Raw genomic sequence first — 15,211 nt, forward strand, 5'->3', positions numbered from 1 at the left:
CAAAACAACAATCCTGAATTATATGATTTTTGCAGCAGACCCCCTCAAATCCTGAAAATAACCACGTCCCTTAAACCAGAAACCAGTCTCACACCAGAATGTAGTATAACTTTGGTCCACAGCGGAAACACATTACAATAACGGCTCTAAACATGTGACAATCCTACGTTTTTTTTGCCTATTCTTGAGCCTGCGTCCACGTCATGTGAATGTCAAGGTCGCTATGGTGTTTGCTATGGACCCCCCCCCCCCAAACATGCACGCATATATCCTGTATATAATACATGAACATGATATATGAACACAATAATCTGAACAACCCCTCCTGTGATAGGAGCGGGATGCTGTGATAAGGTGCATTAATGTACACAATGTAAGCATCGTCCACGTTGCAAACGACTTTATGTGTTCCGTGAAAAGTGTCATTTACACAAACCTATGAAGATGTATCACCTTAAGAGGGCACTTCAGTCATTTACTTATTTAAAGATAAATGATTTAGCTGGCTTTTACTCCAAACATAGCTCTGCTCCAAACCACAGCTCACTCGTTGCCATAACAACGTTAAGTGTGGCAGCTGAGCTGCCGTCAATTGTGTTGTTTTTGTCGTAAACAGAGCAGCGTCTCCTCTGGTGCCGCCGAGGCAATGAAACTCATAAGTAGGGGTGTAACGATAGATGTATTCGTATTGAACCGAAACGGTTCGTTGCATGGATTTACACGGAGAATACACGGTATAAAATTAGATAAAACTGGCGTGCGAATTAATTAATGTAATGCCGAACTAATGTTAGATTTGCGATCTTCAGGGACAACCGAGACGCCTGAAAGGGTGCCGGAAAGTTTGAGCTACGCACGCCGTCGGTTGATTGGTCGACAGAATCGCACTTCCGTGAGACAGGGGGATAATAAACAAACACATTATCCGCGAGGTATTTCTGGACAACGGCGAAAGCTTCATTTATTGAAGAAAATGTCGCACAAAAGTTTGCCGTCCTTCTTGGTCGTCCTGCATTGTTGATCTTTGTTCATTGTGCGCGTTCTTCTTCTTCCTTGGCTTAATTAGCAGGCTACACTTTGTCGGGCTGCTATGAGGTCACAATGCTAACGTTGCTGCCGTGGCTATCGCGGCAGCAATAGCCACGCTTGGGGTCATCCCTCTGTTCCCCAGGTCCTATGTTCCCCGGGTGCAAAGGGTTACGGTCAGCCAATCGGAAGAGAGCCATTCTAACCAATCACAGGCGAATCAGAGGCGAAAAAGGCGGTACTTGCCCCTACCATGCTACGAAAAAAAAGATTTGCTCACAGGGTCCTATGTTCCCCGGTCACATACATTGCGGGGAACATAGGACCCGGGGAACATAGGTACGCTCCCCCGAGTCTTCTTCAAAAACCATAAGGGTACTGTCGGCGGTGGAAACGCGAGCCCTGACTGAGCTTTGCCGAACCGCACCTCCACTACTCCCCCAAGCCACCCCGAACCATACATTTTGGTATTTCTAGCTATCTCAAAAGGGCAGTCTGGGAATAACTTTTTTCTTTGGGAGCAATTTCTTGAAGGGCTTGAGCCCTGAAATTGATAAAGTTATGCGTCCCTTGAGACCCTCTTTGATACCCTCTTGAAAGCTATAGACCCCAGATCTATAGCTTGCTTGTTACTGTCCTTGACTAAGAAGTCATCTACTCATTGCATCACATCATTGTATGTGTATGTTCCTGCGATTGTGTGTGTGTGTGTGTGTGTGTGTGTGTGTGTGTGTGTGTGTGTGTATATGCATGCATGTGCTTGTTTGTGTGTGTATAAGCACACAGCAGGCAGCCGAGGTCAAGAGGGGACCCTGGCAGTGGGATCTCTTGTGTTGTGGTTCCTGGTTGGCAACACACACACATACTCCATTGAAGGGGGAGGCACAAGGGGCCCTCATGAGGTTGTGTGAGTTCCCAACTGCTCTGTGTGTTGAATACACAGACACAACACCGCGACAAACATAGCCTCCGAGAGAGAGAGGGAGAGAGGGAGAGGGGGAGAGGGGGAGAGAGAGAGAGAGAGTGTTTATCAGGGCTTCTTCGGTTCGATCATAGAGGCCCGTCCCAAAGTGCCATTGTATTGCTGTAGATTTGTTATGAAACTTTTTGCTCAGATTCTCTGTTGTAATCAAGGGTACTGGCCCTCCAGCTGGAAAACCAAGTGGGCACACTCCGTTCCTCCGTTTATTTCATTAAAAGCGAACTCTGAGGACCAGAACAAACCCCTGGTGTGGTCCCTGATTCCCTTTCCAGGCAGATTCATATAATTACAGTTAAATGGCAGCGTTGTGCTGGGGTGTCATTTGTTATAGGGAATGTGCTCGAATCCAGATTTCCCTTTAGCAAAAGTGATTTTCCTAAAGGGGATATGGATGGTAGAACCATTCGCTCTGCTGCCCCCCCCCCCCCCCCCAGTTCATCCAGGGTTCGAACCAACAGACGGCAAAGCACAAAACATCTGTCCCACCTCAGGATTTACATGAGCGATGAGAGTCAAAGATAAGAATAGGCATGGTGAATATTGATAGTGTCCTGTAGCCGTCTTCTGCCCTAGACAGTCTCTGCCCACGGAGATCCGTGACAATGGTGGGAATCTGAAATGGTTCATCGAGTTCTTTGATTCATAGGGTTATAAGAAGAACACCACGCACCATACACATGCGCACACACACGCATACACGCACACATACACACACAAACACGCACGCACACACACACAAACATAATAGAAATGATCTATCTTTGACCTTCAAACATGGATTGCTGCCTTGATGTTAAACTAACATGTGTGTGTGTGTGTGTGTGTGTGTGTATGCGTGTGTACCCACGTGCTTGTGCTTCTCTTGGGAGCTGCTTAGTACTCCTATTGGACGGACCCGGCTACATCAAACACTTGAACGAGAATGAAAGAGAGTTATGCCGAGTGGAGAGATGCAGGGATGGAAAGAGCAAGTGAGAGAAAGGTGTTTGAGATACGATTAATCGATGAAAGAGACGGTGATGTTGAAGGACTCGGCGTGTGATCTGTGGGCCGTGCTCGTGTTCTCCATCCACTCCAATATAAGGCACTTTTCCGGTGTTTTCATTTCCCCGAAAGGGAGGGAGCATACAGAGGAGCAAGGACGAATTGCAGACCCTCTGATATTTAAACCGGAGCTCCTGTTCCTTATTACTCCTCTGTGTGCTTCAGTGAGGCCAATGTTAACGTTGATATTAGTAAAGGCTTTGATTAGCATTGGAGTGGTGGAGGGAGATGAACAAACATCCAGGGAGAGTGAGCGAGTGAGAGCATAAATAGCGAGTGGGTGACAGAGTGAGAGGGTTGGAGGGGTGGGAGAGAGAGATGGCGGGACAGAGTGAGGGATTTACAGAGTGAGTGAGAGAGTTTAAGGGACGAAAGAGAGTTAGAGTGAGTGTGGGAGAAAGTGTAGCGGAAAGCAAAATGAGCCTGAGAATCGTTTTTCTGTTTTGGAGAAGCAGAATGATGGATGGATGGATGCATTCACCCATGCATGCATAGATGCACAGATGGAGTCAGGGAAGGTTAGGGCGGGGGATAGATTACAGTGAGGAGAGATAGACAGAGTTTAGTTGCATATTGGTGCTCTGATCTGTGTGTGTGTGTGTGTGTGTGTGTGTGTGTGTGTGTGTGTGTGTGTGTGTGTGTGTGTGTGTGTGTGTGTGTGTGTGTGTGTGTGTGTGTGTGTGTGTGTGTGTGTGTGTGTTGATCACAAAGCTCGCTTAACTGCACGCAGACTTGAAAGAAGTCAGGAATAACAGGGGACTTAACCACACACTACACACACACTTACACAATAACTTATTATAACATTTTTGCACATACGTGTCCCCATACAGAAGCACACACTACGGGCTCACACACACACACACACACACATGCCAGGCAGGTGAGGCTTAAAGCTGCACAAGGTCCCGATCAATAACATTCAAAGCCAAATGTACTCCATGTGTTGTAACACGTAGCAGACCAAAGCACTCCAGGACAGGAAATTAGGGAGAGGGAGAGGGAGGGAGGGAGGGAGAGAGAGAGAGAGAGAGAGAGAGAGAGAGAGAGAGAGAGAGAGAGAGAGAGAGAGAGAGAGAGAGAGAGAGAGAGAGAGAGAGAGAGAGAGAGAGAGAGAGAGAGAGAGAGAGAGAGAGAGAGGTGTAATAGGATTGATCCTTAACTTATTAGGCATCATGAAATGTTAAGATTCCCAATGCATAATTATCCATTAAAAAAATGCTTCTATCCTGCAGTAATTTGAAGGTTTAATATCTAATCATCATTCACAATACCTATTTTTTCTAATGAAATTCACATTCTAAATGGTATTGTAAACTGTATTTCACGAGGCCATGGACAGTCCCATGGCGGCCCGGGACGGGGTCTCAAAGGGCTCATGGTGGCCATAGCACCAGGAACCTCCGTAATGCCATCGCTCAAACACACATGTGTTCCTCCCTTTAATATTTCTGACTGTCGTCAGATGAGCCGGTTCCAGAGCCACAACGATCATATCTGAACAAGTTGATCAGTTCCCGAAAAACCCTAAAAAGCTTTTGTGCTTCATACATCTATATTGGAACCCACAAAAACTTAGATCTATGTTCTCCTGCCTGATCTGAACCAGAATTCAACAAGCCTTCTTCACCCACTCATAAGAAACATGAACTGGGATTTGTGAGTTTAGATTAACATCTAAATCTGATGGCAGACGAGCTCAGATGTTGGTGTGATAGGTGTTTCACGTTCTTTCACATCGTGTTTGGTTCGAGCCATCATGTGGCTGGAGGCGGGGAGCTGTAAGCGTGTAATTGGCCAACATGAACTCGGCCAGAAGCCTTCAACTTAAAATAATGTCAATTTCACTTGTTAAAAATCACCTTTTTTTGTTTCCTGCACGAGCTCTGTGCCAAAGTTCTGCTATAACAGCTACACCTCATTACTTATTATTACCACTGTTTTCTCTACTGTTAGTAATTACTTGACTTTCTTTTACTGTATTATTATTATTTATCATTTTGATCTATTTATGCTGCTACTTATTTTTACATATTTGTATGTTTTACTTATCTTTATTAACTTGATCTTGTATTGTTTTTGCATCTTGCGTTGTTGTTGCTGAATCTGAATAAAATAGTAGGATTGCTGGATCCCAGATAAGACACACAATGAGATACTATTCTTTTTCGATTAAACTCTGTTTGCTGTACTGATGTACTGTAGTCCTACTGACCTTAGACTGTAGTCTTATAGTCCAATTATTCTATTAGTTTATTTCTTCAATGCTTCCCGGGAATAAGTAAGTCGGTTTACTGTTCCTGTTAACAGCTCTATCCTTTGATACAGCCTGACTTACATTTCCAGTCATATGTTGAATCCCCAATTCCCCTTCATTTTTTAAATCTGAGACATTTAGTTTGCATTTTTTCTTTTGTGTCGTATTTTTCCAGCTGTGTCTTTTATTTAGTTAATTTATGTGAGATTATTATTTCCGATTGCCTTTACCCGTGAGCGTTTTTAGGCGAGTTGTGTTAATGTGTGTCTGTGTATGAGCCGCATATCTTTGTTTTTCTGTTTGTGGGTTTGTGTGTGTGTGTGTGTGTGTGTGTGTGTGTGCGTGTGCGTGTGGGTCGACTGACTGACACGTCTATACACAGTGACTGATGCTGATGACCATATGGATGTAATGATACCCCGAATAACAAGCAGATAGGATTACACACACACACACACACACACACACACACACACACACACACACACACACACACGTGCGCAATCATACTTTTACACTTGCATGCATGCATGCACAAATACAAACACTAGGGCACATTCACCAGCTCAAACGCTAGCGCAGCGATCAATGCTATGCACCGCTAGCACTGCCAAGCATAATGGCGGGCCAACTGGGTCCTCTTCTCAACCAAGTGACCACTAATAATGCCTTTATGCTGTAGGTTGGTTTCCAACATGAGCCTGGATTCTATACTAATTAAATGAGGATGGCTAGACCAAAGTAGGGCCTGCTCAGCCTCTGTTCAGTCCTTTAGCCTCTTGTTGCCCTCAATTAACATGTTTTGTATCCTTATAGCTAAATGGTTGAATATGTTGTTTTCCTATAGACTTCAGTATTGTTCTTCAGCAGAAGCACTGCTCCAGTACTTATTATGTACGTACACACCCCCCACACACACACACACACACACACACACACACACACACACACACACACACACACACGTAACAAAATATAGCTGGCTTCAGTGCAAACACATTTACACAGACAGTTTTACGTACAACATTACATATGTAATTTACTCTTCATAATTACCTAATAAACTCACAAACATATAGTTGCAGGGAAGAATGCATAAAATGTAAGCACACTCAGATACACACACACACACACACACACACACACACACACACACACACACACACACACACACACACACACACACACACACACAAATATAATGTGTTGGTATCCACACGATTGTAACATGATTATAATGGTATAATTTACTCTGAGATGAGGGGGAACACACACACCCCTTGTACAGTCTATACTGTCTGTGGTTCAAATTAAAGCTATCGATCAGCCATGACTCTGAATTAGAAGTTGCCGTTCTCTCTCGCGCGCGCGAGAGAGAGAGAGAGAGAGAGAGAGAGAGAGAGAGAGAGAGATATAAGAAAGAGAATGAAGAAAGGCGATGCAAGTAAGAGAGCATTGATAGGTATATGGATAGAAAGATAGTTCAGTGTAGAAGAAAGAAGTGCAAGGGACCATGGGAGAGAGAGAAAGAGGGTCGGTCAAATATGAAAAGTTGGCAAACGTTTACCACCAGAGCTCCACGACACTGAGGCAGAGGGTGTGTGTATGTGTGTGGGTAAAAAGGACAAGAAGAGAACAAGTAATTTCAAAAAGAGCAATGGATTGGGGGGAGAATGAAAGCGATTAAAAAGAGGTGAAGAAGCAATACACACAGCTGGGAGAAATGAGAAACATAAATAAACACACACACTACTTTCTGGTGTGTGTGGGTCAGTGGGTGTGTGAGTTTGCGTATGTTCTTTTGTTTGCGTGTCGCTGGATGTGCGTCTGTTTTCCGACTCGCACACGGAGCCTCTGTGTGTTAAGGCAATGTATGCTGAGACCGTGCCCATATGCCAGGCTACTTTGTTTCCAAATTACACACACACACACACACACACACGCGCACACACACACACACACACACACACACACACACACACACACACACACACACACACACACACACACACACACACACACACACACACACACACACACACACACTCTAAGTGGATGTTTATCCAGTGACCTCGCCCACATCCAGACTCCTCTGCATTTTCCGCACGCTCTGAAACTTCAGTTTTCCACTCATTGTGTGCGTGTGTGTGTGTCTGTCTGTGTGTGCCTGTCGGTTTTTCAGTCGTTCTGTGTGTGTGTATGGTAGTGTGTGTGCGTCCACACGTGTACCTGTGTGTGTGTGTGTGTGTGTGTGTGTGTGTGTGTGTGTGTGTGTGTGCGCACGCGCGTGTGTGTGCGCCTGTGCCCTTGCCTGTGTGTGTGTGTGTGTGTGTAGTGTAATATAAAACACTTCCAGGCTCCGACTGCCACCAGCGGCCAGGGCCGTAGTTGAACAATGGTCGTCTGTTCGCCTCTTTAAAGACCCCCCCCGCCCCCTTCCCCCCACATGCGTTGTTTTAACCCTTTGAAATATGTGATCATTAACTGGTCGGTTCATATTGTTTTCACACCACCTAAGTAACTATTTCTGCAAAGAGCTGAAATCATTGGTTTGCGTTCGACCTCAAAGGGGTGATTTAAGGTGGACCGAACAGACCTCGCACCTCTAGTTAGTGATTAAGGTGGACTGAGAGGCCCCCGCACCTTCATCTGGTCTGAGGTGGTCAATAAAACCAATGCTTACGCCCGTCCACGCGGAATTCAGCACGTCTGCCGTTTGTGACAACCTGGATGTAGATCTTTAAGGTGACTGGTCTTTCTATGAGCCACCCCGACAGTAGTCAAAGTCAAAACCAGTCTTTCAGTGGGATGAGGGGTCCCGCTGCTACAGGTGGTCGTCTGATATCCAAAGGGGTTATTGGATTGACAAGCTGATGATACTTTGGTCATGCACATGCAAACACATCACCTCATCGTCTGTATCCACTACCACAGATGACTTCCATTTAGCACGGGGTGACATACATTCAGTTGCTTGGACTTTGAAATTCCTAGCATAGCCTGAGAGAGTTGGGGCATTATGGGAGAATAGATAAAATGCTCTAACATAAAAAGTTAGAAGTACTTCCCGAGCTAAAAAAAACACACAAACTTGATTCGCCTCAACCTGAACCTTTCGTTTGACCTTTCACTCTCTCCTTACATTGTCTCAAGCTTGTAGCTCAAATGAGGAAGTCATGCACAGGCACACATTGAGAGAGGCCGTTGCCTTTAATAACTGATAGCGGCGCAAAGAAAAGATACCCCCAAGAACTGTGCCTAACCTTCACACGACCCCGACCCCTCCACCATCCAATCACCCTTGCAGCCCTTCTTCCATCCCCTCTTGCAGCCCTCGGCCCCTGCGCAAAAGCAGGTGTGTGTGTGCGTGTCTGTGTGCGTTTGTGTCTGTATGTGTGTAGCTGTTCGTGTGTGTGAGTGCATTCACGTGATCTGATTCTTAGTCCGGCCAAGCACTTGAACGGAATTGTGGAATTTCCAGATGTGGTATTTCTCCTTAAATGTTGGGAGAGAATCTTTTTATAACTGAAAAGGAAGAGATCCCATCTGATTTGTTTGTGTGTGTGTGTGTGTGTGTGTGTGTGTGTGTGTTTGTGTGTCTGCAGGTGAAGCACAACAACCTTATTCAGGAAATGAACCATCCTACTGCGGGACCAATCTCTGTGCCTGGTAAGTGAAACACGCACACACACACACGCACACACACACACGCACACACACACACCCGCACACACATGCACGCACACACAAACAATACACTAGCATGCAAACGAGCAGAAGGATGCATACATCGCATCCCAGACTATCAAAGGATAATTTAAACAGGGCTTCTGTGTTCTCCGTCACACGTAGACAGATCAGGGCCACAATCTTCTGGATCGCTCCGATAACGATCCCGTCGCATTGCTCCAGTCACTCCTGCAATACAACACACAGGAGACTCCCCCTTAGGAGAGGAAAGCAAAAGAGACACATCTTTGGCATCAGCGGGGACTTAAAGACCAAAGCTTCAATAGAGATGAGAGGGATCTAAAGCGTACTTTCTGGACCTAGTTTTCAAACATGTCTGCTTTGGATGATATCTTGAATGTGAGTCGCCACGAGGGAGCGTTATCGCAGTGGAACAATAAAGGAGAAGAGAGCTATGGAAATGTATTGAGACGCTGTTGTATAATGCGTCACCCTAGCATCTAATGATGCACAAATTGATGCATGAATGTAAGAGGAATTTAAGTAAATATAAAAAGAATACATCGATATCATGCTATGAAATAAATAAATAAGGCTGATTTTACGGGAAACATTAGTCAATATAGAAAAAAATATTTCAGGGGATTTTTATGCAATAATTCCACATTTAGGAATTTCATTTTTATTTTTTTTTAAATTCGATATGTATTTCTCAGCTCTTCTTAAATCTAGCCACTATATTCAAATGATTAGGATGTTATTATCTCACAGATTCAGACCCTATCAACAGCGCTGATTATACAGCAGCACTATATGCGAGAAGCCTCCGCATTTCTAGCAAATGGAAGGACATTGGATAGACCTTCTAAAACCTCCATGGTACTCCCGTGTCCATGGGAATACGGCCACAGATGTGTGTGTGATGACGAGTGGGGCCCCTTCCCACGAGGCAACCCTCAAAGTCGGGGCGGCCATGGGCAGAACACCTCCAGCTGGTCCTGACGAGCGGTCCTGACGAGCCGTTCAGTCGGTGGTCCACTCTTGGCGACTGTGAACGTGCGGGGATCCTCACATGAAGACGCAGATTATCCGTGACTTCTCTGAAAACTCAAAATATCTCACAAACTGCCCGAGTTCAGCACGTTTCTATCAAACCAGCTCCTGTCCCGAGAGATTAAACGATAGTTACTCATGTATGTATATTTATATATATTTATTCATATGTTTGTTTCCTCATTATTTATTTCAGGATTAATTTCAAAACTATATTTATTTAATTAACTGCCATATTGGCATTGAATTGTTTTCATGAGTAGTTTCAGTGAAGCACAGATAAGAGCGGCCATATTACTATCATACTTAGGCAAGGCAAGGCAAGGCAACTTTATTTATATAGCACTTTTCATACACAAGGCAGACTCAAAGTGCTTCACATATAAACATTGTCATACAATAAAATAAAATAAAATAATAGATAAGTAAAAGAAAACATATGCAAGAAATGAGTAAAATAGAAAGTATTTAAGAGAAAATTAAATTTAAAGTTAAAAAGGCTTTTTAGTAAGTAAAATTGAAAGTGCAATGTATTTAAGATCAGATCAACAGTCTCTCTGGAACCCAAGTCGGGACTACAAACCGACCTAAAGGAACTTGGTCCTTTCTCTGGAACTCCAATCCAGATTCTAGGACTCTAACCCAGACAGAATTTGGACACAAACTCAGGACTCTAACCCTTATACAAACAAACTCAGGACTCTAACCCTTATATACAAACTCAGGACTCTAACCCTTAACAATATTCTAGGACTGTAACCCAGCTTCTAGGACTCTAGCCCAGACCAAAGGCCTTATTCAACTTATTCTAGGACTCTAACCCAGCTTCTAGGACTCTAGCCCAGACCAAAGGCCTTATTCAACAAATTCTAGGACTCTAACCCAGCTTCGAGGACTCTAGCCCAGACCAAAAGGACAAACAAACTCAGGACTCTAACCCTTATACAACCTTTCTCTCTGGTATCAGATCATGTATTTTTCTGGTAAAAATAGAAAATAAAGGGAAAGTTAAAAAGGCATTTTAGTAAAATAAAGGTAAAGTATTTCTGAAAGCTAAAGCAAACATAAAATAGAAAAAGGCATTTTAGTATTAAAATAGAAAATAAAGGCAAAGTTAAATGTATTTAAGATTTAGCAGAAAGCTATAGCAAACATAAAAGTCTTCAGTCTTGTTTTAAAGGTGCTCAGAGTTGGGGCAAGTCTTAAATGTGTTAGTTACTTAGTTACTTAGTTTGCTAGCTTAGAGAATTGATTTGGCAAATTTGTGCAATTTGTAATTCCACATTTGGACAAATTTCACTCATTGCACATGTAAGGGACTAAGGAAAGATATAATTTCCATACTGTAACCCATAATAATTATGTGCTAACTAATAATAACTAATGTATTAATAAAATAATGAAAAATGAAATGAAAAAGAAATCTCTCTTTCTCTGTAACTTTTTTCTCTGTTCCTCATTCTTCCTCCCTCTCTGTCTCCCTTTCTCTCTCGCTTACTCTCGCTTTCCCATTCTCTGTGTGTGTCTCTCTCTTGCTCTCTCTTTCTCCATCTCTGTCACACTGAATTTGTAAAATGATGTTTCCAGGAAAGAGAAAGACGTTTTACTTTGCAATGGGACGTAATAATGAATGTCCTGCTGACAAACGCAAACACACACAGACACACACACACACACGATATGCACACACACTTACATCCCTTCGGGATCTTTCAGTTATGGATATCCTGCTGACATAATAACAAATGTTTATCATTCAAACCACAAGATCCTGGTCCTCATCCCAACACACAGACACACACACACGCGTGCGCACACACAAACACACTCTGACATAAAAGCCGGTACACTCCTGCATGCATATGTACTCAAACCTATGTACAAAATTACTTAAACCACAGCATGGATGGACATTAACTCACACTCATACTCATCCTCTCTCTCTCTCTCTCTCTCTCTCTCTCTCTCTCTCTCTCTCTCTCTCTCTCTCTCTCTCTCTCTCTCTCTCTCTCTCTCTCTCTCTCTCTCTCTCTCACACACACACACCGCCATCCACAGGGACGTCAAGCTGCCGTGCTCACTTGATGGATCTTAGCGTCTTTCCTCTACAGGAAGCTGTTTGTTCAGCAGCATTCATAATGAACATACCCTCTCACTCTGTCTACTTGTCTGGTTTACTCTCACAAATCATACAACCTCAAATCCAGGTGAATAGGCCTTCTTACTTAATTTGTCTTCATATCTTTTTCGTCCAATCATGTCGAAAGAGATGGGTGACTTTGAAGGCGTAATTGGCTATTAACAGCAAGCACAAACTCTGCCAGCACTATTAAACTGTCTAAAGGTATCTGTGTTGTTATTAATTGAACACCACCGCTGTAGAAATACACTTATTGAAATCCCCTTCCGAAAGCTACATCCGCTAGCACAATTCAGTTTCCTTTAGGTTGATTACCTCTGTAACAAAACAGCGAAAGAATAGGAACTCTGCCCAGTGAAGCTTCTGGTTCTCGGCTCAGGCTCTGTCCTTCCCCAGAAGTTGAACTTTATCCTAGTAGGATTACTGGATCAGTTTAGGGTTAACTGCATGTCTGTCTGTATACCTGTCTGTCAAGATTTAACCTCCTGTCCGTTGTCTGTCTACCTTTCTTTTCCCTATCTGTCTACCTGTTTGTTTTGTGCTAACTATCTGTATTAAGTAGGGCTGCACGATGATGACAAAAGGATAATTGTTATTATTTCGACTATTTATTTTGATTGTTCATTTATTCATTTATAACGATAAAAAATTGATAGATTTCACTCATTTGCTGTGGCGCCTACAGTATTTCAATAAACGGCAATAATATTGAAATTGCCGAGATGTAACAGTCTGTAATAAGATGTGTATGAGACGACCGACTACAAAGGGTTATCTCTTTGCCAACCTGTCTCCTGCCTTGTTTCTGCTCAGATATTTGTATAACTGTGTGTGTGTGTGTGTGTGTGTGTGTGTGTGTGTGTGTGTGTGTGTGTGTGTGTGTGTGTGTGTGTGTGCGTGCGTGCGTGCGTGCGTGTGTGTGTGTGTGTGTGTGTGTGTGTGTGGTGTGTGGCTTCCTAGACCACCGCTAGTTTCTCTGACCAAGAAGGAAGACATGTAATGAATGGAAGCAGCTTGTATGTTGCACTTGGTCACGGACCAGGAAACAGCATTGGTGTGTTTTCAACAAACCTTCAGCTTGTGTGTGTGTTGGCTACTCTGTGCTTGTCTGTGTGTTGTCAAGGGTTGCTCAGCTCCAGCAGGCAGTCCTCTCTGACTCTCTCCCTGTCCTGTCTGTCTCTCTCCCTGAGACCCCCAGCCTCTCTGTCTCTCTCCGAGACCCCCAGCAGGCTGTTCTGTCTGTCTCTCTCCCTGAGACCCCAGCAGGCAGTCCTCTCTGTCTCTCTCCCTGTCCTGTCTGTCTCTCTCAGTGAGACCCCCAGCCTCTCTGTCTCTCTCCGAGACCCCCAGCAGGCTGTCCTGTCTGTCTCTCTCCCTGAGACCCCAGCAGGCTGTCTTCTCTGTCTCTCTCCCTGAGACCCCCCGCCCGCCTCCTTTCCTCCATTTTGCTCTTCTGAAGACATCTAGTGCTTCCCTCCTCCGAGACTTCAATTCGACTGACACTAATGCAATACTCTTTATTTTTTTGTATCTACAATTTACAGTGAAGGTATTAATATACTTCAATAATGTGCTTTTAGATACTGTCATTAATGTGCAGGTAAGCGTGGCTCTTTTCTCAAGAATACCTAAGGGTTGACTGCTGGACACTGGGCAGCAAACCTGTAACTTTCCGTCTGGGATTTGAACCCCCTAACGACTATCCTGCCCCTAAATTATCTATTTTTATGCTTGATATCTTATTTCTGCTACAGCGGTGACGCAAAGGAATGCAGTAAAATCTTTTGGGCATTTTTTAAGGCCTGATTTAATCGGGATCCCCACAGATAATAGTTAGTAAACCTGTAGTCTGGCAGAAAGTGGATACCATAGTTAGAGTAGTTGAATAAAGTACTCTGATGAAGTCTATGAAGTAACTCCCTCATATGATCTAGTGAGAGAGGAAGTCATCTCGTGACCCCCAATCTATTATGGGTTGTCGTTACTCCCTTGGATGTGCGCTGATGCCTCCGAGGTCAAATGTCACGCTGTCGGCATACATGCTAAGCAGCCCGAAAGATTTGGAGCCATGTTGAAAAGACAGAGAGAGGATGCATCGAGGTCAGACCGGAACGATAGACGAGGTCAAAGGTTGCCGTAATTAAAATGAGATTGAGAGTGAGGACAGGCGAGGAAACGGAGAATCAAAGGAGGGCAGGAAGTGAAACAAAGAAGAGGAACGACATGGAGAGAGGGAAAAACAGAAAGGGGGAAGTAGAAAGCTAAAGAGCAGGAAAGACAGAGAGGTACACATGAGAGGGGCACAGGAGGGCTTTATGGATCCCATGTGATATTTTCAACAGTTTACTGTGTGTTTGTGTGTGTCGTGTGTACGTGTGTGTACGCACGTACCACGTGTACTTTTGTGTTTGAATTGCATGAATTTATTCTGCAGTCTTACCCACATCAGAGGCCGTAGCAAACAAGCACACACACACACACACACACACACACACACACACACACACACACACACACACACACACACGGACATAATTGTAGCATATCCATTACATCCTTTAATGCATTTCCATTCCCTCTGCAATCTCCTTAAGATTTTAAACCAAACCACAATGATAAGCACAATATTCCCTAGTGTGTCTGTGTGTGTGTAGATGCTAGTTTCCATAGTTATCGTTCAAGGCATGTTAAGGATGAATACAGTCGGCTGATATTAATAGTCCTTAAAAATAATATACCAACTTACTAAGATATATGGAAATGAACAACCCTTGTTGTAAAATCATTCATTATTAAATTCAACCCAATATTTTCCGCATTTGTAGGTTAACAATAGCTGGATACATGGCATGATACAGGCTGGGGGATAGATGGATGGAGTGTAAACCTAAGACCCTATTGTATACCCAGACAACCTGCTCATGTGGCTGATTGGTTGGAAACAGAGCCGCTGCTTCTCATGCCCAGTTTTTGTGCAAGTGGTAGATGAACGATCCCCCCATTGTGTGGAGCCATCCAG

General features: G+C 43.9%; 3 protein-coding genes across 4 annotated transcripts in view; all 3 read left to right on the forward strand.

Annotated features, from left to right (window-relative positions):
- Window positions 1-7,355, forward strand: part of inhbaa (inhibin subunit beta Aa) — a 79,345-nt gene extending 71,990 nt beyond the window's left edge. The window contains exon 3 of the transcript XR_009524271.1: window positions 6,900-7,355. The gene's annotated coding sequence lies outside the window, so the exon portion shown is untranslated. The remainder of the gene's footprint in view (window positions 1-6,899) is intronic.
- Window positions 1-9,017, forward strand: part of sugct (succinyl-CoA:glutarate-CoA transferase) — a 50,023-nt gene extending 41,006 nt beyond the window's left edge. For both annotated transcript variants that reach the window (XM_060044730.1, XM_060044731.1), the window contains exon 13: window positions 8,915-9,017. In XM_060044730.1, coding sequence (XP_059900713.1) covers window positions 8,915-8,986 — 72 coding nt within the window. In that variant the 3' untranslated portion in view covers window positions 8,987-9,017. The remainder of the gene's footprint in view (window positions 1-8,914) is intronic.
- LOC132452244 (cytochrome c oxidase subunit 4 isoform 1, mitochondrial-like) overlaps window positions 1-15,211 on the forward strand; it is a 213,294-nt gene that overhangs the window by 2,472 nt on the left and 195,611 nt on the right. The window lies entirely within an intron of this gene.

The sequence above is a fragment of the Gadus macrocephalus genome, chromosome 23, assembly GCF_031168955.1.
Source record: "Gadus macrocephalus chromosome 23, ASM3116895v1".
In the NCBI taxonomy this organism is placed as follows: Eukaryota; Metazoa; Chordata; class Actinopteri; order Gadiformes; family Gadidae; genus Gadus; species Gadus macrocephalus.